This window comes from Silurus meridionalis, chromosome 12, assembly GCF_014805685.1.
Source record: "Silurus meridionalis isolate SWU-2019-XX chromosome 12, ASM1480568v1, whole genome shotgun sequence".
Taxonomy (NCBI): domain Eukaryota; kingdom Metazoa; phylum Chordata; class Actinopteri; order Siluriformes; family Siluridae; genus Silurus; species Silurus meridionalis.
In genome coordinates, this window is record NC_060895.1 from 19,188,089 (window position 1) to 19,212,568 (window position 24,480).

General features: G+C 43.2%; 1 protein-coding gene across 1 annotated transcript in view; it reads right to left on the bottom strand.

Moving 5' to 3' along the window:
* kirrel3l (kirre like nephrin family adhesion molecule 3, like) overlaps window positions 1-24,480 on the bottom strand; it is a 45,657-nt gene that overhangs the window by 6,960 nt on the left and 14,217 nt on the right. Inside the window, exons 2-11 of the mRNA XM_046862227.1 lie at window positions 13,011-13,163; window positions 11,125-11,274; window positions 8,709-8,866; window positions 7,010-7,160; window positions 6,826-6,931; window positions 6,464-6,612; window positions 5,945-6,072; window positions 4,173-4,299; window positions 2,587-2,687; window positions 1,190-1,388 (exon numbers count right to left, since the gene is read on the bottom strand). Coding sequence (XP_046718183.1) covers window positions 1,190-1,388; window positions 2,587-2,687; window positions 4,173-4,299; window positions 5,945-6,072; window positions 6,464-6,612; window positions 6,826-6,931; window positions 7,010-7,160; window positions 8,709-8,866; window positions 11,125-11,274; window positions 13,011-13,163 — 1,422 coding nt within the window. The remainder of the gene's footprint in view (window positions 1-1,189; window positions 1,389-2,586; window positions 2,688-4,172; window positions 4,300-5,944; window positions 6,073-6,463; window positions 6,613-6,825; window positions 6,932-7,009; window positions 7,161-8,708; window positions 8,867-11,124; window positions 11,275-13,010; window positions 13,164-24,480) is intronic.

The following is a 24,480-nucleotide window of genomic DNA, read 5'->3' on the forward strand; positions in this document are numbered from 1 at the left end:
ACCTGAATATTTTCTTCTGAAAGTCTTTTACTACAATGAAAAGTGAAAACCCTGATCAAAAACATACGGCTGTCAGGATATTACCACCTGTGCGTTCAGAGATTTTTTTCGTTTTCTTGTCATAGTCACCTTTCGCTTTTCTTACCCCTTTGTGAGCAGGCAAATCTGAGTTTTGTTTTAAAGGCTAAAAACTTTGCATCTTTTCATCATTTCACAGACCAGAAATAATTTACCAAAAAATGCTCTGTATTAAAGTACATGTCAAGTTTTTATTTTTTAATATGCAAACTGAAAAATAAACTATTTCAGTGGCATAGGAGCATTTCTTTTTCGCTTTTATAATTAATGCAAGGACTGATGAATATGCATGAGTATTCAAATTTTAAAAGGGCCCCATGCCCTCCTGCGTCCCCATCCGTATCCCTTCCTCCCACTATGATTAACAACCGCATTTAACAACCCAGTTTTCAGTGCCACCATGTCCTTTTCTCTTCAAGCCCAGGATCAAATTAAATCCAATCTCAAGTATTAAACCTTCTTCTTTTTCTTTTGTCTGCCAAAGCGGATCATCCTTCTCCATATCACTGTGTCCTCTACATCTGCCTCTTTCAAAACAACCACCTGCATGTCTTTCTTCACCACATCCATAAACCTCCTCCTTTGCTTTCCTCTTTTCCTCATGCTTGGTGGCTTCATCCGCAGCATTCTCCTACCAATGTACCCTATGTCCCTCCTGTGCACATGACTGAACTACCTGCACGGTCCCTCTAAAAACAAAAAAACACTTTTCTAATCCAATACTAAACACTATGCCAAAATATCACCACCTCTGTTTTCAGAATCTCTTTCTATTCCTTCTCTTGGTTGCCTTCCTGAGTTCTTTCATGGAACGTGAAATAAAGATCAAGAAAGTGAAATAAGCCTGCACAAATTTACTTAAGTGATTTAATAGTACTTTTGAAAATCTAGGAAACGACTACAAATGGTGGAGGACCATCCATGTATTCACTTTTATAATTAAAGCAAGGGTTTATAAATATGTATGAGTATGCTAATTTATAAGGGGGGAAAAGGGCCTCATGTCCTCATGCAGCCTGCAATACTAATATATAACTATTACTATTCCTCCATTTCTCTATTTAGCACAGGGGAAAAAGCGAAACCTTAAGTCGTAGGTTTTCTTGCTCACCTTGTTCTTTGAGCGTGACGAGCACCGTGCCCGTTCCGAAGCGGTTCCAAGCCGTGCAGTTGTACCTCAGCTGGAAATCTTGAGCCAGCGTCTCGGATAGGACGAGGGAGGACAGGACGCCGTGGTCGCTGTTCACCGTCTGCACTGAAAAACGGCCAGAGGATCCGGAGGACAAGCTTGTGTCCCCAAATGTCCACACCTTTAGGACAGATGGCAGATAAAAAGTCAAGACTTGCCCTTTGATATGTGAACATTAAAATCAAGGGAAATGAGTTAATTAGTTTGAGTAATGGCTTTTGCTACTTCTTCTTCTTGTTCTGCTTTGGGCTAAGCATTGAACGCTTATAGTCAGGAACCCACCCCTACCTTTGGTTTTTACCTCTGCAACCTTGTCCGTTTTGATAGAGAACAGTGTCATACAATGTCAAAAACCACACAAGATGGTCGGGTTTGAGTTTGTGAACAACTTGACATTTTGACGTGAGTGTGTGATGATTTACTTATTTATTAATATGTATGTTTAGAGCTCCTGTAGCAAAAAAAAGCTCACTTCAGAAAAGTATTTGCTGATCGAATACAAAATGTGTGAATTAGATTTTATGTATACATTTTTTTTGCCAAAAAGACAGGAAACTCTAACGCATGGGATTAAACAAGACTTCCAAAGTGAGTTCTCTCTCTCTCTCTCTCTCTCTCTCTCTCTCTCTTGCTCATTCTCACTTTTATTCTCTCGTCATAGCTCCAACTTAGCCTGTAATTTTCATTTCACCCTCGGTTTGATTCTTTTCGTTCTATTGTTCCTGTTCTTGCTGTGAATCTGTTTACACATCCACTGTTCTTCCTCTTTCTGCTTATTTTCTCTCTCTCTCTTTCTCTCTCTCTCTTTCTCTCTCAATCTCTCTCTCTCTCTCTCTCTCTCTCTCTCTCTCTCTCTCTCTCTCTCACCATCTCTATCTCTCTCCACCACATACTCTAATAATTCTGCAATGGCAGGAGGTGAACTACAGAAGTGACCTCCTCCTCTAGCAGTATTATACTGAGGTGTGCGAGCACGCGGTGTGTCTGTGTATGATTGCGTGTGTGTGGGTTTGTGTGTGTGAGTGTATTGCAAAAAAGCGAATCAGAAAGAGAGAGAAAGAACACAGAAGATTTTCTCTTTAGATCGTGCCGGGAGGTTGAATCTTGCCACGTGATATACACATGGGCACACACACCTCATGCTCGCATGTACAGGAAGAAAAGTGAAATCAACTGCCGCATGGAGGAAAAGCTTGTCAAAACTGTGTGAGTGTAAGATACCTAACAAGCACACAGTGTGCACAAATTCACCCACACACACACACACACACACACACACACACACACATATTTATACACACACTGAGAGGAGAACTTACTATTTTGTCAGGAGGAGGGCTGCTGCCCACCAGACACTCCAGCTTTCCTTTGGCGTGTTTGACAGCCTGCTGTGTAGCCTCAGCCGTGATGATGGGTGGACCTGCAGAGACGGAGAGAGAGAGATGGAATGAGAGAGAGAAACAGAGTGGGAGAGGCATTGAGCGAGTAGGTAAAAGTTTGTACAAGTGGGAGTGTGTGCAAACAGATAACCACAAAAGGACTTATATGAAATTACAAGCATCTCTAAATGAATGTGCTGTAAATGAAGTCTCTAGATAGCAAAAGTGGGCGTGTCTTTGTGTCGATGGGCGTGTCAGAAAAATGGGAAAACGTCATTTGAAAATCTCCCTGCAGTTCTAAAAGTATTAGCACACTTCATGAGATGCTGATCAGGCATAACATTATGATCACCTGCCTAATTTAGTGCTCTCCCCCTTTTGCTGCCAAAACAGTCCTGACCTGTCAAACATTAACATCATTAACTTCTTCATCAGTTTGAGCTACAGAAGCTCGTCTGTTGGATCGGACCACATGGTCCAGCCTTTGCTCCCCACGTGTATCAATGATCCTTGGCCGCCCACGACCCTTTTACCGGTTCACCACTGTTCCTTCCTTGGATCACTTTTAATAGATAGTGACCACTGCAGACAGGGAACAGCCCACAAGAGCTGCAGTTTTGGAGATGCTCTGACCCAGTTGTCTAGACATCACAATTTGGCCCTCGTCAAACTCACTCAAATCCTTACACTTGTCCATTTCTCATAATATTTCCCACCCATTAACAGGTGCCATGATGGAGATATTCAGTGTTATTCAATTCACCTCTCATAAAGTTATATTGTCCTAATGTTTTGCCTGATCAGTGTATAAGGACATTTCGAGCTGGAAATAGCAACCTGGTTTTTGTACTTCTGATAAGTAGTTGTGGTAGCCCACTGTTTAAAATGTTGGACTTCTGATTAAGAGATTGTGATTTCAAATCCCATCCCTGCCAAGCTGCCATTGCTGGGCCCCTGAGCAAGGCCCTTAATGCTCAACTGCTCAGTTGTGTAAATAAGATCATTAAGTTGCTCTGAATAAGGGTGTTTGCCAAATGCCATAAATGTAAATGCGAATGATAATTCATGTGGGCAATCTTCATACATGCCTTTTCAATGACTAGCCACAAGCCAATGCATCAACAGTAAATATGTGTTGGTTGGGGGAATTAACATAGCATGCAGAGAGGGGAAAAAAGTTGATGTTGATTTTTGTTGGTTCACAAAACTTATGAGTCATATGAGCTCAGAGCGCTAACGTATCGCTAACCTGTTATGTTATATAATAGGATTTCTTCGACAGTGTCTTTAAATAGAAACTATAAGCCACTTGTTTTCAGTTTACTGTGTGTGTGAGGGTGGGTTGTGAAAGGGGGCTGGAACAAGCCAATGTGCGTCTGAAGCAGATGTTAAATAATGAGTTTGAACGAGTTTACCCGACTGAAATAGCTAGCAGAGAAAAAAGGACTTTCTGACGTCTGCATTCCTTTGCGCTCTCGAAATAGCAGTAATGAGCGGTTTGATCTGATTGATGGACAGAGGATTACCATTCACAGTGAGCGTGACGTCCCTTTCGGCCACGCCGATCCTCGGTACGATGGCTTTGCAGGTGTACGTCCCGGAGTCTTCTTGAGTCACGGCCTTTAGATGCAAAGTGTTGCTGTTGCTGAGGACCTGAAATTAAAAAAGAGCCACCATTAGCACTGCTGTAAGGATAGGTTACACTCTACAAGCTGGTAAATTATATTTAAGCTTATATTTTAAATAATCAATTTCTTTGCGTGTGTGTCTGTCAACAATTCACATATCAGATGATCACTAAGCAATGAAGCAATGTAGAGCTGTTTTATATGGATGGGAAAGACACATCCAAGGCATATGGGCCACAATTATTTCACTTGGACTGGTGGGCTCAGAAGGAATGCCTCCTTAATGTGGACTGATGGGCACAGAGCCCAAATGTACAAGGTGGTATAAAAACAATTTCAAGACCAGTTCTTGTAAATAGAGCATTCCACACCTACTACATGGGGAGTGATGGCATAGAGACCCACCCACTTCATGTTAACAGACAGGCACAAAGGCCATGCAGCCACATCTCTCTCGGGAATATTTTTACTCCTCTAAATATGGGCCAAATCTACAGCTATAAATGTTAAAATACCTCTCGAGGCTATTGTCTAATATTGTTCTAATTATCTACATGCAAAAATTCCTCCATTTGGACAATTGTTGCCCGAACATTTTCATCCCAGCATCATTATTTCCGTCGGATGTGCACGATCCAATTCCGAAAACAAATAGCCTGCTGTTTATTTCAGTCAGCAGCATAGCCCTGCGAGGCAATCGTTGCCATCATCGTCTCCTCGCTCTGGAGTTGCTAATACCAATGGGAGAGCTGCGACTGGAGCTGTAATTTTGCCTGCCGCCGTCTTAATTACAGTCTAAAGCATGCCGGCCTCAGTCCTTAGAGCCAGCACACTTCTAATTAAACCTAGTTGCGTTTTTCCAGAGTGGGCTCGGCTGCTTGCGGGCGCCCTCTCTCACCAGGCATTCTGGCCTCCGGTGTGTGTGAGCATCTCTCACCATGGTACCTCATTAAACCCCATCAGTCGTTAGCCCCCTCCCCCCATCTCATCCCTGCCCAACCCCGCTGCACTCTGATTAATCCGTTTAGAACTCCCCTTGATTTTTCACTCGCAAGGCACTCATCGAATTAGCCAATTAATCCGGATCTAGTGGCGATGAACCAAACCCACCCGAGGATGAGATGATCCTACACTTGTACGGGACAGGCAGATGGAGGAGGTGTAGCACCAAAATTAGCCCAGCGCTAGGCTGTATCCTTCTTACCCCCACCCTGCCGCCTTTTTTTTTGCTTTTCTTCCTTGGTTGCTTTCTCTAGCTCTTTGCAAAATCTTATTAGCCAGCATAAGTGTTGTTCCCAGGAGATATTTGGCTGATGTGTGATGCACAGGCTCTACAGCAGGCTCAAAATACCAGAGCTGGCTGACGATCAGCGGTCTCTCGCCTTCTGAAGACGTCGCGCTCGCGTGCGAGGATAAGGCCCAAGATAGCAGCGATTTGCCACGCGCGCTCGTATGAAAATCATCACCCTATTCTGTAGGGGATCAGCTGTCATTAGGTTAGTGTTTTTTCCAAGACTTTGCATCACGAATCGATACAGACTGTCAGCACGACCCTGTTATTAGGCATCAAACAGATGTACGTTGTTTCAGCGCTAAACCTTTCTCCAACCTTTCTCATGCCATGAGGACAAAACTAGGATAAAATAAGCAATACAAGAAGGCAGCATTACCACGCTGGATCCTTGCTTGGTCCATGCCAGGGTGAGTGGAGGGTTGCCAGTCCAGGCGCAGGTGAATGCCGCATCCATGCCGTTGTCCACCGTCTGTGGCTTTGGCTCCGCTAACAACCTGGGACCGACTGCATAGAGACAAAGTCCCCATTAAAAACACACACACATACCCGCATTTAAAGCACAAAGCATGTGTCCCTGATGACAGCGTCTCCTGAGAACGCAGCTTTTCATGCAATCTGCTTGGATGCCTATGTGCAGCTAGTGAGGCCTGGCCATTATTAAAGCCAAAGTCTGTTCAATTCAAGCTTCATTGCACAGCCATGATACATCACTTGTGCCAACAGCTATGAAATTTGAATTTCAAATCGAGAGCAATCAAGAGGATAACTGGAGATGATCTCGACTTCAAGCAGCCAGGGACAGGAAATGGCCTTATAAAAGGAATATTCGATTCTGAAAATGACATTTGCACCAATTTTTCACATGTCACGAGGCATTTGCTGTGTGAGCACCTACACTGCACATCCACCAGGGTGCTGACGTTGGTGCTTCCTACAGAGTTGGACACCTCACACGACACAGGGTCAGTGAAATAGGAGTAGTCCACAGTCACCTCCAGACTGTCCACTTTGGCCTCTGGGATGGGGACGCCACCTTTAGACCACCTAGTGGAGCAGAGACAAATGGCATCTTAGAATTAAAAAAACTATTTCTGAATTCTAGGTCCCCTGAGGGTCAGCCACATCATTGTGACCTTCAGTGTTAAACAAGGCATATTATTAGTAATCCAAATCCTCTCTATGATTTTATTCCAGTCCTGCTCCAATATGACACTAATCTGGGATTATGCACCATGTTCTATTTTTTATTGTTATTACCTGTAGCCAGTGATCTCTGGACTGGCAGAGGCTGAGCAGATGAACAACACTTTAGCACCTTCCATTACAGTCTGTGGCTGGACGGACAGCGTGACAGACGGAGGATCTGCAACATAATGACTTCACGTTACATACGGTCTCTACTGCCGTGTTCCCGGTTTTTAAAATTGGACAGAACACTTACGTTGAACGTTGATGGTGATCGAAGTCTGCCGTCCGGCTGGAGCTGCTGGGTTTAGGACCCTGCAGGTGTAGGTCCGGCCCGAATCGCGGTCATCGGGCACTAGGGGTAACAGACTAACCGCTGTCTCTCTTTTCCCGTCCTCCATCAGCGCCTAAAGGAAAACCGATGAGATGATTGGTTAGTAAACGACTCGGCCAACTCAGTGCAGGTCTGTTTTACCGGAGGTGACGCATGGCCTGTGTAACAGTTGTGTGATTGTGGTATGAGTAAATCTAACACTCTTTTCAATCAAACCCCAACACCTCAATATTACATAATGTTGAATCATAGGCCGGGTGTATTTTCTGTACTACAGAGATGACTAAGCCTCTATAAAATTTACATCACTCTTTAAAATTGAAAGATCATTTATTGTCTCGTCCGTCTCTGCTTTACTGGCGTCCCTATGATCCTCTGCAGTGTTTTGCAGGGATAAGAGCAGGCTTTCCTTTGGCATGGCAGGTGAGCGTTCGTGTTTAATGATGCCATTTTGCTGCATGCACATTTTTCCTGGTGAGCCCTAGATCAGCTCTTCCTGCTCCTCATCATCTCTTAAATCTGCTTATTGCGCTTTGCCCGATCGATTCAGCTAAGTGGGGAGAGGAGCGCAAGTTTTGGCAGGGGGGTTTCTGGGTGCGGTGTTAAGTCGGTGCATTCTGGGAAATCAGAAGGAGGGGGTTTGCAGGAGGGGGGGTTGCATTATGGGAAGCTGAGGGGCAGCAAATCGATGCATGAGCCCACTCTCTGGCAGACACACACCTCCGGCTCACTTAGAGCATTTTTACACTAGATTGAATCGCAGAGCTGCTTGTCAACACCCTTTTGCTTCATCTCCACCCCCTTTTTTTTTTTTTTAGTAATCGCTTGTGTGTTTTACCTTCCTCACATCCTGCTTACTATTTTCATCCTTCCTTCGCTTTTTTGCCTCTTTTTTGCATTTTGTCCACCAGTCCCTCTTTGTCCCTCATGCTGTAGCAGTCTTAAACAAGCATCTTTGCCTTCTTTCACCTGCTATGTCTTCTGCTCTTGCATCTGTATTTTCGTGTCTATCTTTTTTCTTTATCTCTCCTTTTGTTTCTCCTCCACTTCCCTTCAGCTCCCGCCCTCTTAAGCGTGCAGTTTAGTGTCGTTTAACGTGGTCAGAGAGCATGACAAATGTGACACTTTCATGCCCGTTCACACTCCACTGAGTTCTCCATTGTGTTACGGCATTGTCGACGCCGAATTCTCTCTCCCTCTTTCTTGCGCCCCCCCCTTGCACTTTCTCCTTCTCTCTGCCGTATCGGACGCTTATGCCTGTCTGCGCTTCAACATGCTCTATTTATGCTGGAGTGCCAGAACATCGGAGGGTGTGTGTGAGACAGAAGGATATTTATAAAGAATAAAAGGGAAGAAATGCGACTAGGGGGAGAGAAGGGTACAAGAGGGAGTCCTGATGGAGCGAGGATTGAGTGAATGCAACCGAGTGACACCTAGAAGCAAAAAAAAAAAAAAGACTAACACCTCAATGACAGAAATGCATTAAGGCAGCTGGAAAGGAAGGAAAAAAAAAAGAAAAAGTTGATCTTAGGACTTTATGGCTGGGGGTGAGAAAAGCGGAATGGACAAAAAAAATGAGGAGGGAAAAAGAAAGTCGTGATTTTTTTTTTTTTTCGCTTACCTTCGAGTAGATTGCAGTGTGCATGACCTCTCCATCCCTGTACCAGGTGATCTCAGCTGCAGGCTTGGCTCCAGATGACCGGCATGTCAGGTTATGGGGAGCGTGAGCTTTCAGACGCACCACAGGCCCTCCCTCAACGACAGGGTCTGAAGGTGGCACTGAAGGAACACATCATAAAAACAAAATGAATTTACCAAGAGGGCCAAAAACCAACCTTGTTTGTCAATGTATACAGTATATAATCAAATAGTGTGTATGATAATGTACAGTTTTCCATTTATTTCAATTGCAGACAAGCAGCCAAACCATATTCGATACTTTTTTTTCGATAAAACCAGAAACAATTTCTTTGTGCAAATTCGTTTCAATAACACCTATGATAGCTACGATATCTTTGTGTGCTCATTGCTGGATTCTGTGTTATCGGTATTTGAAAGGCCAATATGCCAGACCTGTAATAACGTTAACATGATCACCAGCCGTTTGTGAAACCTGACACGTGTGTTAAACCTCTTTAATCTTTTTAAAAATGTGCACAGTCAATACGGACTCTTTGCAACAGATGCCTTTGTATCAAACATGAGATTTTATCTGCACCTATAAAAATGTCCACCAACCCTGCGTGTAGACTGCTTTGTGTTTTGATAGTGTTGTATCAGGTCTCACGCACTGAGGCCTTTTTCCCAGCAACGCAGCCGAAACATTCATCACCGGTGGCAGATATTTGACCTATATAGAGCAGGCCGGCTCGGTAAATGGGCCGCGAGATTGAGTTCGGTGAGGAGGAAGGATAAGTCTGTGTTTGTGCCCTTTTAACGGAGTCTTGCTTTTGTTATTGTGATTGTGTTTACGGACTCTCCTCTCGTGTAGCTCATCCTGCAGTCATTAGTTTGTTTATCTTGCCACGCAAAAAAAAAGGCATCCGTAGCAAAGCAACCAGAGCATGCCATCAAGCAATACACATTGTCCCTCATTCTAGTCTTTCAGCAAAGCCTATTTCTGGCTCTACATTCACAAACTGTCAAAGGTCTCTCACCGGCTCGCGGCTGAGTGCTAATGGGATCCGCGTGCTAGGTGATTTTAATTTTCACGCGGATTCCCCTGACTGCGCCCTCGCCGCTGACTCTTTTGACTGAGCTGGATTGCTTTGGTTTTATCCGGGGTGCATTGATTAGCGCACACGTGCGAGCACATGTGCTTGCGCCATTCCTTGGTATTAATTTCCTTCTCTTGTGACTGAGAACCTTGCCAAACCGTGTAACGCGCAAAGCCTGTTGTTGCGAAGGTGCTGGAGCTCTGCATTCCACCCCCTCGTTTTTTGTTTTTTTGGACGTTTAATTTTTTTTTCAGGCAATAAGCAGCATGAAAAATGAACGCCAGCAGTCTGAACTTTTACCAAGTGTGGCAAATCGAAGCGTACGGTAAAATAAACTTGTCCAATTAGGCCTGCGTCGTATCAAGCCTGTTTTCTCCGCAGTACCTACATGTACGTCACATCACAAGTTTGATTTCTCTAGCTAGTCATATTGCTGTTTGACTATTACAGTGTACAGATGGTTTAGGAAAAAGGGGGGTGTGGGGGGAATTTCCTCGAGGTGGCCGTGTTGATGTTCCGTTGTCACCCACCAGGTGTCAGCGCTGTTGCAGTGTTGCAATCCCAAGTGAGACCCCTCTACACACAACCGCTCGCCCACCCTAGCACTAAATGATCTCTGGTGAATATGTAGATCACTCACATCGCGTTAGCGTAAAAAAAAAAAGCGCCCTGCGGTTGACAAATTTTCAGAGTCGCAGTGAAAAGTGCTAACTGTGCACACTGCAGGACTTTTAACTGTGCACGCGAATCATCGGTGACTGCAGCAATCACATTATCTTAGCCTTTCACAGTGCTGATTACTGGTAGCAGAGGGAGAGAAAGATGGAGAGAGTGTGTGTTTGTGTATATGAGAGAGATTGAAGAAAAGAGATGGAGAGAGAGTGAGAGAGAGAGAGAGAGAGAGAGAGAGAGAGAGAGAGAGAGAGAGAGAGAGAGGGTTATTTTTCTTCTAAAGCAACATCCACTCAGTTTTGCTTGGTTTTGAAAAAATAAATAAATACTGCCAGGTCACGATTTAAAAATTGCAAATAAATTATGAAGCCATGACTTATAGGCTTGACGCGAGGAAGTGTTTATTCAGGAGAAACGCAAAGTTGCAGCGTTACATATTTCAGGCAGTATTTAAAAACGCTGCTAATGAAATTGGCTAGTATGAGGGGAGCTGTAATTCCTCCTAGAGTTAATAATCAGTTGCAGGAGAGGTATACTGCAGAGTATCTCTCTCTCTCTCTCTCTCTCTCTCTCTCTCTCTCTCTCTCTCTTTTTCTTTCTCTCACACACACACATACACACACACACACACACACACACGGTTCTTACCCAGGACAGTGAGTTTGGCTCGGTGCGAACGCAGTGCTGCTTGCGTGGCCTGGCATTCGTACACAGCATCGTCGGCGAGCTCTGCCGAATCGATCACCAAGCTGTGCTCCCCTGATAGTGGATCTCCCATCAGGGAGTAACGTGTCCAACCTGGCACAAAAAAACAACACACACAAACAACAATGTCAGAGATAAGGGACGGTCACGAAACACAAATGCACACACCGAGGAAACCAGTGCAGGGCTTGGGTTTCATCTCCACAGAGAGACTATCATCTCCACACACAGTCACTCCTTTAAATGTCAGCGCTTAGCAATTGATTCTACACCTCGCTGAGACCAGACAGCTGAGATGATTAGACAAATTAAACGCTTGTTTGTGCTGTGTGCAGTTTGTTTGCCTTTTCTGCTCTTCCGCTCAATAAAGGAGTACAGAAAGGAGCCAGTGGCATGATCCGCTCGGTGTAAATAATAATAATAATCTTTATTTTATATAGTGCCTTTTAATGTTACATCTCAAAGCACTTTCCAAGCATAAAAGTAGGATTTAAAAATAAAATACAAATATATATATATCACCTGAAATCTATACAGATAAAGTAAGTTTTAAGAGTATTTTTTAAAAACACTTAAATATTCAGCCTGTCTAATCTCAACAGGGAGAGAATTCCACAGTTTTGGTGCATGGGAGGAAAAAGCCGGATCATCAATAAAACATAAACAGGTAGGCGGAACAACTAAAAGACCAGAAACACAGGAGCGAGATGACACCTTGGAGTGTAAACAGGTAAAATTTGAGACAAGTAATGAGGTGCTATACCATGTTGTGTCTTCTAGGTTCTATCTGACAGGGAGCCAATGCAATGACTCCAAACCTGGAGAAATATGCTCACCAAACCTGGTGTTTGACATCCTTGACAATTGTATAGGATGTCTTTGGATACAGTAGCAGTAAATTGTCCCTTCACATGACCCAAACCTGTTCCAGAATGCTAATGCTCCTGTGCACAAAGACAGCACCATGAAGATATAATCTACATGGGTTGGAGTGGAAGATCTTGATCGGTCTGCTGTAGAGCTCAACCCTATAAAACTCCTTTAGGATGATTTGGAATGCTGACTGCACCTAAGTCCCTGAATTACAAATCGTATGTTCAGACTTGTTCAGTACTTTTGTCCATATATAGTGTATCGGCCCATTTTTATAAGAAAATAAGCAACAGACGGATGGTGTGATGAAGTGTGACATAAAGCACAACACTGATTATTTTCATAAATTCACACCCTGAAGTTTTAGAGCAGGTTCAAATACATATATTGATTAACTTTTTATTCATTTATGGTTACACATAATGTTCAGGAATATCGGTACGGCAACTTAGCTCTTTTTATCACTTATATTAGTCTTACCAGGCACCAAAAAAAATTAAATAATAATAAAAAATGCTGCTTGTCATGTTAAATCAATAAATAAATAACAGAAATCACAAAAGTCTCAATCCTTGGTCCATGGTGGTGAAGTTAGTTACAAAGCACCGGAGATACTGGAGACTCCTTTGAAAATATAATAAAATAAATCTCTCCTTAGAGAAACCTTTTTTTTCCCCTTTTGCGATTACATGGCTCTGATTATATGGAGCATCCAGCCCACAAGTGTGAAAACTGTTACTCGGGGAATAATAACATATTAATATGAACTTATGATTCGATTCAAAGACGGTGCTAGTGTCAGAGCCGTGCTGTTATAGAAGACTGCTTCGGACTAATCAGAATTGAGAATTCAATTACACTGTAGCACAGAATTTCAGAATGACTTATTATGGAATGCCGCCGACCCAATTTATACTCAATATCCCTTTTAGTAATGGCTGTTATAAGGCTCTTACCGGGTAAATCTCGTTCTCCACCGAGCGCCAGGCCATCCTTGGTCCACTGCACCATGCCTCGATATCCCACGATGACGCACGGAAGTGTCACCGATTGACCAGCCACCACTACCTGATCCTGGGGCTGCTGGGAAAAGTAGGCTGCTTCAGTCACTGTTGGAGAAACAGGTACAATTATTAGATAGCTAGATATTACATTACATTACAATCTTGTTAAGAAGCTGGGGTCAGAGTGCAGAGTCAGCCATGATACAGCACCCCTGGAGCAGAGAGGGTTAAGGGGCCTTGTTTAAGGGCCCAACAGTGGCAGCTTGGCAATACTGGTGCTTGAACCTTTGACCTTCTGAACAGTAACCCAGAGCGCTAACCATTGAACCACCCTTATTACCATTGAACCATTGACCACCATTGAACCACCCTTACTGCCCTTATTAACTGAAAAAGTTAGAGATGACATAAGGCACCCAATTAAGGCAAAAAAGTCTATTTTAATGTACAGTGTCGCCTCTAGTATATGTCCTGTTTAAACTCATTTAAATTTAAATTTTTGTTTTAATCCACTTGCACAAAAGGTTCAGTAGCTTCATAATGCTCTAGCCCTGTTTTTTTTTTTTTTTAGCCCTTTCTCTTGTCCTGCCTGCTTCACTGATTTTGTCTTTCAGATGAGCTTGCTTGGCGATGGGTGCATCATGGGAAAGCTATGCCGATACTCCAGCTTCAGCATGATGGACTATCTGTCATGCTACTTGCACCGGCACTTTGAGGTCAGTGATTTTACAGGAGGAGAGGGACAAGCAGGCACAGAGCGCGTTACCATGTTAGAGCGGAATCAGCAAAAAACCCACACCGGCCCATCTGTATTCTCAGTCCTCTGTCGCCAGTACTGTGCTAGTATTAGCATCAGTGAAGCGCATCAGCCGAAAGACTACCATTACTCAAGGTCCGCACTACAGGCGGAAGTTGCCTTTTTACACCCAGCGAGCATCAGTTTGCCTTGTGGAAACGACTGCCTGGAGGACATAAGTGAAGCCGCAAAAGCCTGCCGTATATCATTGCGAAAAAATCACGATCTACAGGGGGCTATGTGGTTGATGCTAGCACAGCCAACGTTGCATCATTCTTTTCTGGCTCAGGCTGAGACACATTTCGGTTTCCCGTGCTGAGGACTGTGGAGGCTGGGTGTCAGCTGTTCATGACTTATTTAACTCTTTCCTCTGCCCATATGGCGGACTGATGGCGAGAGTGATGCCCTGCTGAGCAGTGGAATCTGTCACCCTGTCCGGAGCTTCGTTTGTAGGTGGGGGCGGTGCACCTTTTGTGCAAACGGATGTTAAACAATCAAAGCAGTGTTTGGTATCCCATGAGGGCTATCAGTTGTGTACAAAAAAATGGAGAGAGAGAGAGAGAGAGAGAGAGAGAGAGAGAGAGAGAGAGCGAAAGTATAGCAAAGGAAAGAAAGAGAATGGGAGGGAGTTGCACCTGCTTTCAGTGCCGCCTGTGATTCGCTCAGTTTCCATCAGCCTTTTGTATAGTCTACTCTCAAATTATAGATTTTCCCAATCCACCCGAAATCACATTATAATACATTTTCTAAACTAATTCTTATTTGCACTGAAGCGGTACTGCTTTACACTAGGATGCTAAAAGGGTTTCTTTCCTCTGAGGGGAAAAAAACACTCTATTGAATCCTGTAGCACAGGGTTTCCCTTTCTGAAATGTTCCCAAGTAGACATTTTGGAAAGCTTAGACCCATTAACCATCTGAAGAATCCTTCATGCCCAAAGGTAAACTCAACATATTGTCATTAGCTAATTTGGACTTAGAAAAGTAGTTCAGCAGACCCAATTAAATGCTTTTAAAAATGATGATAAATCGGTCAAATAAATAAATAAAGGATCTGACTGTACTCTAAACACAAACCATCTCAGCTTTTGTAGTAAATCCCTCTATGCAATTTATCCGATCACATTATTTATTTTATATGGTTTAGCTCAAGGCTAAACCATCATCAGACCCGAACCTAGCTAAAAGAGACACTTTAGGTCAGAAAGAGGAGAGGAGGTATTGGGGGTATTGGTGGGGGTATTGGTACTCTTAAAAGAAACAGCCTCCCCCCTGTTTTGTTATTCCTCTCCCTCCCTCGCTTTTTTACTGTTGTTAAATAGTAGACTGGAGGATAAAACCAAGCCCATTCACTCTCTCCCCTAAGCCCACTCAAACCCCTAGCTCTAGGGCTAGGGTGTTTAAACAGAGGGGATGAGGGGAGCAAAAAGGGGGTGAAATCAGGGCAACATACGGCGTCCAGAGCCGAGCCATTGTCCTCCTGTCCCTTGCTTTTAATAGGCCTCTTCATTTCCAATCAATCCTGCTAAATGCAAGTTTAATAGCTTTTCAATAGCGGCTTCCCCGCCCCTCTAGGGAGAACGGGATTTTCTCCCCATTCTCTCTCTATCTCGTTTTTTTTTTTCTTCTTCTTCACTCGCTCTCTTTCACTCAATCATTCCTGTGGCTTCTTTTTCTCGCCGGTGAATAGGGGCTTCCGAGCCTAGCTGACAGTGTTTGGGCCGCACTCAATTATCTACTCCATCGAAGGACGCTGCAAAGAACCCCCCCTCACTTCTACCACTGCCACCATTGCACACATACCACTATACCTCCATCTCTGTCTCTCTTTCTCTTTGTCATTCTGTTCTCTCAGTCACACATTGTCCATCTCTTTTGCTTTCTTTGTATCTCTTTCTGACACAGGCGATGGCACATCTCTCTCTCTCTCTCTCTCTCTCTCTTGCTGGTTCGATCTGGTGCACTTTTTTCAGGAGGCCTTCTTGAGCTTCTGAGATCATGTGAGTAAGAGAAAGTGTGAGAGAGAAAAAGATTGAGAGAGTGAAAGAAAGTAAGCCATCTGAGGGTAAGTAAAAGTGTGTGTATATATGTGTGTGCTAAACTGAATATTTGAAGATTACCAGTTGGTGCTTCCATGCAGAATGAAACCAGCCATGCTCATGCATTTTTGAAGGGTTCTTTCAAAAATGAATGGAAAAAAAAACACATTGTTTCCCCTCCTGTCCCACCTAGCCGTTCGCTTAACTTTTTTTTTTTTGTCTTCACGGTATTGAGTCTTTTCGTGGACTCTCTAATTGTACTGTGCTTTTGGAATTCTGTGCGTTGAACCCCAGCGCTGTATAAGCATCGATTGCAATTTAAAGTACGCTGCTCCATCTAAACATTTACAGCTTGTGATAATTCATCACAGCGGCCCAGGCTTTGAGCGGAATTCTTACATCGACTTGCTTCCTTCCGAGTAATCACCAGATCCCATTAATAAGTACGCACACATATTATCTCTCACGCTGAGCTCTCCAACATGCTCGCCGCGTCTCATCTGAACCGGGATGTTGCGCGTGCCAAGCTCGAAATATAAACTCAAAACACAGGCATGTCATCTGATCCGCCGTGACAGCAGTCCAAAAATGTAAATCCTGTAATATGCGCATACATCACAACACGAATAAGCTCGCACCGTAGGAGTGATTCACCGCAATCCAAATCTGTTTTCTGGAAAGAGCCCGACAACACATCACTGCTGGTTAATGACTCATTTCAAATTGGAATAATTCCTCTTTGCTGAATTACCCAATTCTTAGACGCTGGTTTAGCAGCTTAATTACACGAGAGCGCTCCTGACGGTGAAGAGCGCGATGAAAGAGCGATAGAAGGGACCAGGTTAGAGAGGCACCGTGCGACATTTTTGAGGCTAACAATCTCAAGAAAAATTTGAAGATCACACACACATACGAGGAGAAATCACACGCCTTAGCTTTTTGTGTGTGTGTGAATAATATATTCATACAAATACTACCAGGTATTACTATTAGTTACAAACACTATTGGAATGGTCTTAACAGCTTCCTAAAACACTTTCATAGCCTTTTTTTAAATATAGCGGCTAGTTACAACAAAGTTTACCTTTTTACTTAGCAATTAGCTAAACCAGTAGTTACCCAGCTATTTAGTAGGCAGCTAAAACAGTGTCAAACTTTTATTCTACCTAGAAGTTACCAAACAACAGTCTTACTTTTATATAGATATATAATTTAGCTGATATATGCTGATATTAGCTGATATATGGTATCTATAAAAACGATTGTAAGAGGTAACCATATCTTAGCACCTTTTGCTTAGCAGTTAGCTTAACCATATAATTGCTTTGTAGTTACCCAGACCGAATATTTAGCAGTTAGCTCAATTTTATTCATATTTTTATCTTCCTTTTTTAAATATCACTTCTTCCCTGAGTGCTAAAACTTTTCTACCACCAGTGCTACCAATGTAGAACATTCTAAGGCTGTCAAAAGAGGACATTTCAAAAGGACAGAATGTAGACATTGTATGAGATTGTCTCATGTTTGTGTGTGTGTGTGTGTGTGTGTGTGTGTGTGTGTCTGTGTCTTTCCCCTCCCCTAGTAACAAGGTCAAACACACTTGGCCTGTCAGACTTTAATCCGGATTTTTCAGAAAGGGAGATCATTTCACAGGCCTGGATGGCAGCAGGGTAGCGCATGCTTGTGTGTTTGTGTGTGTGCGTGTGTGTGTGTGTTTGCATGCGGTAGGGGGTTGTTTCATGTCGTAAATAGGGCAGGCGTGCTGTGGGGATTGCAGGGTGCATTTACCAGCTACTTTGAGTTGTGACTTTGCTTTTTTAGTCACACATGGGCTGAGGCTAAGTGCAGCAGTGGATGAGAGCATGCCATATTAAACAGCTTAGTTTTCTTCCTCCCCAGTTTCTGTGCTGTTTTTAGAGTCCGGAGTCCATCTGAAGACTTTGCTCAGAGCAAAACGGATGGACAGATGTTAGCACTGATCCCTCTCTGGCTACTATCACCAGAGACTGCACTGAAAGAGAGGCTTCATCGTGTGTGTGCGTGTGTGTGTGTGTGTGTGTGTGTGTGTGTGTGTGTGTGTGTGTGTGTGTGTGTGTGTGTGTGTGGTAATGTAAACTGTTGGCTGGTACTTGCTTCTTTCAGTCTGCTATAAATCAGAATATTCATCTCAGGTCTGACCTTATTCGGTCATGCCCTGTGTTTATTGTGTAAGTGATGATGTTAAATAGCAGAAATGTTCTTCGTCATTGCACGTCTCCAGGACGTGTGCTCACAACCAGCCATGAGCTGCTTTAAACATGCCACCTGTTTCAAAACTAAAGCTCAATCTACTTGACTCAGGTCATATATACAACTTTACTGAAAAAAATATTCTAAAGCCTTTAACTATCACAAAATCCACAGAATTCAGTATATATATTTATATATGCTATAAGGGTCAGGTGTCCCAGATTTATATATACAGTAATCCCCCCGCTTTACCGAAGTTCGAATCTCGCGCTCCAGGTTTAACGCTGAATTGCATTTGCCACATAATTCATTTGTTTGGCTGATTTTCCAGGTCTCTCACGGATAGCACGATAGAGCGAAAAACTTAGAGGGTATTGTTTTTATGGAGTTTTATGTTGTTATTTATTAATACAAATATAATTACTGTATTCTTGCAAATGTTTTCTGTGTGTTTAAAGTGTGTGGGATGATGATGCAATAAAAAAAAAAAAAAAAGATTTTTAGGCTGGCGTCCGTTTATCTCGGTTTTGGATTTAGAATTAGAACACTGACTGCACCCAGGCCTTCTCACCTCACCTACATCAGTACCTGACTTTACTATCACACTTGTGGCTGATGAACACAATGTCCACAAGCACACTCCAAAGTGTGGACATCTTCCCAGAGGACGGAAGGGAATTATAAGGGTAAATTGGGATTAAATCAGGGATGCGATGCCCAAAAAGCACAGAAACAATAAACAGACAGTTTATGAACTAACCTGTCGCATCATGCACCACAAAAAAAGAGGAAGGGGCAAATAGCACATAAACAATTTTATTTTTCCATCTATATAATGTGTTATATACTACTTCTATATTAGAGGATGTTAAAAAATAATGTATAGCTGCTGTGAAATGTAAGTGGTAGGAACTTACTTGTTTTAAAAGTTACATAATATATATAAATATATAACTATAATTGGTTAAAACCTAATTAGAATGAATGACTATATTAACAAAATTTGGTGTTATAACAATGAAACATACTTTTATACTCTTATGTATCAGAGGTGATTTATTGTGCCTTATTTAATACAGTAGAAGGTTTGTAACTATTATATGTCATCCATTAACCAAGCTGGACCTGTTATTGATGTAGAAGCACAGCGTAAAAAAGATGACATGAGAGTCAAAGTTCTGGCCCATTAAAATGTCACTGGTGACTAGTGCCTTGTTTAAATACCTCAGAATTCATTCCCTGCTTCTTTGGCTTTTACAGATTTAAAAAAAAAATACTTAAAGCAGCAACTCGACACACACACATATATACTGTAGACACACACATGGCCACCCTGAGTGCTATGAGATCTAATGGTGTGGTTAGCCAGAGAGGCTGACCCAACCTTATATCCATTACGCTTAGCCACCATGCTCTCAAGAGAACACCCTGATGCTGCCCACTGCTCGTGCTGATAATTCAACAATGTGCTAAAAAAGCAGCAGGCGCTGCCCTGCAGACCCTCGCTTTCAGCTGACCCTCTCCCTCTTTCCGCCCCTGGTCTGTGGACAGATAGCTAGAGAGTGAGATGGATGGATGCGCATAGGGGCACGAGAGGGAAAAAAATAGCTTGCTGGAAAATAAGCAGGCTGTGCTGCCTAAAAGCGATGAATTGTGTCTGCTTTAGATAAGACTGCAAAAGCCGAGCCAGAGAGAGAGCGAGCTCAATTTCGCACTGGGGAATTATTATCCTTTTGTTTCACCGTGGAAGGCCCTTTTGTCTCAGTCTCATTGTGGTAGCATGTGTGTGTGTGTGTGTGTGTGTGTGTGTGTGTGTGTGTGTGTGCGTGTGGGCGGCCGGGTGGAGTGTGTGTTAAGCTGCGATATAAAAAAGCATTTGTTAGGGTCTTTGGTGAAGAGTGCGCTGGATCTCATAAGCGCACAGTCTTGTGTTTTCTTCAGTCGTCTAAACAAGCCACCTGTGTCTACTCGTGCCCTCTCCCAACCTGGCACAACGTCATCGCTATCTTTTTCCTCCTCTGCTTTCTGTCCTCATCTCTCGCTTATTATCTCCCATTGCCTTTCTCATGCTCTCCTATTCTTTTTTTTTTCTTTCTTTTTTTATGTCTAAATTGCAGTCTAACAGCTTTTTCAGGACTGGAAGCACTGGAGTTTATTCCTTCTAGCCACTTTTCACACTCTTCTTTGTTGGTTTCCTGGCACCTACCAGACTTTTTACAATACTTCAATTTCTTCAATCCTTCCATCCTTCCATCCATCCATCCATCCACTCATCTGCACCCCTCTCTCTCCATTTGTTGAAGCTACAACCCACTGTGGTGTACTTCCACGTTCAGTTTTCTTCCACTAAATATCACCCCGGGGCTCCTTTCCCGACTTATCTACAGTGTGACTGATTTGCCTTCTCCATGCGTTTACTTACACTCCCCTTCTTTTTTTTCATCCCTCCCCTCTTTCATTCTTTCTGACTCCCATCCCAGTTTGTCTATCTATGGCCTTGGAAATTACAGGGGACAAACTAGGACTGTCAGTCTGAGAAGAAGGACATGGATAGAAAGAGAGAAAGAAGGGGGAACAAAGAAGGAGGGCAGGAAGGGATCACATGGACTAACGGACATGTGGACACGCCCACGTCAACGCCGGAGGTTTAAAGGCGTAGGACGAGAGCCCCTGACAGATTGAGGACTCGAACGACACTTTGATGGAGCTCTAATCACCATTCCTCAGCAGGATTGTCACCCTTGTGTTTGTCCCCCTCTCTATGTCTGGCTCGCTCGCTCACTCTCGTCCCTGTCGCAACACTGTTCCAATTATGTCGTCACACCGTCAGTCACACCGAATGCATCATCAGGCTACATCATCTACCCTTCTGCACTTCTTCGCACCAGACTTAGAGGACACCAGAGCGAGCAAGTAAACAGGCTTAGAAGATGGAGCAGTCATGTTAGTGCGTATGTCCTCCTGAAACACACCATCAGCATTTTACCCAGTGATATTACTTTGTCTCTTCTTCCCTCCACTTTTTGAACAAAGAGGTGAAGAAGATGGAAAAAAAAGATGAAGAAACAAATATGTGTGTGTGTATATATATATATATATATATATATACATATATATATATATATATATATATATATATATATATATATATATATATATATATATATATATAAATAAAACAGGCTAACAGGCTGAAGGAGAAGTGGAAGTGGGGGGTGGAAAAAGATTGTCTGTACACATCAGCGTGCTGTCTTGACATGATGCTGATTGAGCCCATCTTGTCATTTCGTGCCCCCTGGTGCTATCTGGACAAGCTCGCTGAAGCTCACGCTCTCTCTATTTCTCTGTCTTGCTGCTTTGGCGAGAGTCTCTCAGTATGATTTACAGCGCTTTTAGATCATTAACTCCGCGCGCTGTTTGCATAAACGCGTCTACCCTATGATCCGAAACCCAGAGCAGCGTCTACTTTCGACGCCAGGCGGATGCTGCGCGCTGTGGAGTGAAGCAAACAAATGAATAAAGGAAATGGAGGACAATAAAGAAATAAACGAATAAGCGCATGTCTTTCTGCCCGCACCCCAAACCGTTCCTCGGGTGGAGACATCGGGGTAAACAACGGCCGAGGGAAAAAAACAACAAAAGCAAGATAAACAAGACGATCCGATTAAAAATCCATAAAGACAATAGAAAGAGAACGTAATAACAGAGCCCTGTGCTACTCCCCGAGTCGATTTTGAGTCTTCTTACAGGCAGAGTGAGTAAAAACGATATAATATGCAGCTTACACAGAGTGGCTGGCATGTCAGGCTTAATGCCCTGAGGTGTCAATTAATTTAGTCTTGGGGTTTGTGGCCTCCGCTGCCTAATTGAGTCCAGTAGAGGCCCCTGTGCCTCGCCGCAACTGGATTTTTTTTTATAATTAATCCTTTTCTGCTCCTTCTCTTTCTTTAGTATTATTTTGTCTTTTTTAAGCCAGGGCAATAAGTGGTAAATGTACCCATCTCGTTACTAAACTACAATCGGCATCCGCTATTAGCTACAGTATTTGTTCCAAAACCAAGCCTCTTTTTCAATGTTTAAGCGTCTTTTAAAAATAAGTAAGGACCAGTTCAATGAACGCCGGGATGTTTTATGCGCACTCTATGGATTGTGAAGTTAAAGGTAACTTGGTGTAGTTCCTATTAAAGCTTTGTCTGATTACATGCTATTTTTCCTCCGTACTTTGTTATAAAAAAAAAAAAGAAAGGAAAGAGAACATGTTTTTGTCCCACGTATTCACCGTGCAGGTAGCCTACAATAAAACAAGCTTTTCGTTGCTCTCTTTACTCGTCCTTCTCGGCTCGTCCTTCAGCCCACCACTGTGAAGGCACCTTGAATCTTGATCGAGCAGCATCAAATCAAACAAAGCCGTCTGAGATTGCAAGCGGTCTCCATCGGCTGCTAAAAGGCCAACGCGCAAGTCTAAACATCCTTCGAGCAGTCACCGATTAATCAATGCTTGTGGTTTTCTTCATCCACCACAATGTCTGCTTTATTTTTTTTCAAAGTGTGTGTATGTGAAACGTGTAAAGAAGAGAAAGTAAAGGCATTTGTTTATTATACCTCTTTTTTTATGCACTTCTTGATTTAAAGAAGTAATTGTGATACAATCGTTTACACTTCCGGATTTTCTGTAGTAGAAAATGAAAAAAAAAAACCCTGAAAAGCCATTAATTTAGAGTTCATTAGTAAAGGTGTGTAATTTCGCTGAAACGTAGAGTCAGGGTTTTTTTTCCTTCCGAATTGTACATTTCCTGTAGAAGAATTAGGCCTTGATTAATGAACAAATGATTAATGAGAGAACTAATTAATCGATTAATTATTAAGCATGCAGTCCAGAGAAGGGGAAATAAAGGATAAAGAGAAAAGTGGAAGCAGCTGTGTTAAGGGAGGAAATCGGAACCGAGAAAAGTCATGTTCTGTTTGTTTTTCGTCGTCAGGTGGAGGCAAGACGCAACATAAATGTCAGGTCATGAACTCTTCTTCGACTACCATATGGCTCACAGGTGTCAGAAGCAAAACAAGTGAACTTTTGAGTCGGTAACCTTCTGCTAACTGCAGGCCGAATGATTTGCGGCGCTAATGCAAATCTTTGAGGTACAACCTCACCCTTTGTGAACTGTAGGTCAGTCAGTGTCCTCGCTCCCCACCTCACCTTTAAGTGGAACGATCCATCACTCTTGGCTAACCCACGACGTGGTCCGCTGTGGTGTGATGGCAACCCAACGCGACCCGGAACGATGTATGAAACGTCGGCGCACGCTGGAAGCGATGATATACTGTAGCATTTTTCCAGTCAAGATTGACCTTTTTTTCGTCTCCTGATATTATCGCTGCGCTACCACAAAACATGCATGATCTGTTTTTCCCCTAGGATCTCTATGAACTTTCAGGCACTACTGCATCCTCGCTACATCTTTACTTAGCCATTTTTTTCTTTTTTTTCCCTTTCCTCTAGAATTCTCCCGCACAACAACTCTGTTTCTGCCTTTTGTCACCATCCCTCTCCCCCCCCGTGTGCACTTCCACTCTGGGATTCATCGTGGCCCACAGTTATTTTATGATCGGTGCTAAGTTTATGGTGGCCTTTAAAAAAATGCGATGCCGCGTCCCTGGAGGAAACCCCCGGCTCGAGCTTAGGAGGAGCTGTTCCGTTATATCCACCGTTATATATCTCAGCAGTTTGGCTGTGACATTATTAGCAGAGTCTCTGACCAACGGGAAAAGCCTGAGAGCTTTGAAGGAAATCTCCAGGGGCTTTGGGAAAGCCAGAGAAGAGGAAGATGAAGAAGGAGAAATGGGAGGAAAAGTGGATAGAGAAGGGGCCTCGGGGCTGTGAGGCAGGATTGTTTTCAGCTAATGTGACAGAAAGGACTCTCTCTCTCTGTCAGTCTCTGTCTAATCTCTCCACCCCCACCCCCAACAACCCCAAACTATCTCCCCTCTTTTCTCTAGCTTCCTTTTCACGGCTTTTTGGTTGTGTGGAATTGTGCAGTTTCTCAGTCCACATGGGGTGAAAAGACCTTTGTCCTTTCGGTTGGTTTGGCCTATTGACTGCTTTTCTTGGACATATGGTTCCTGTGTGTCGGTTGCAGCCCGTCCCTGCACAAGAATGCTGTGGGAGGGACGTCTGACCCCACTTTTGCGAGCTCCCTCTTTAACACCTCAGCCGGCTTGTGTTTTGATAAAGTTAAACACTTCATTAGGAGTCTTTTTTCTGTGACCCTTTTTTGCCACCAGCTTTGACAGTTAACGGACCCTAATGTGGATAATAGACACTCTGTGTGTGTGTGTGTGTGTGTGTGTGTGTGTGTGTGTAG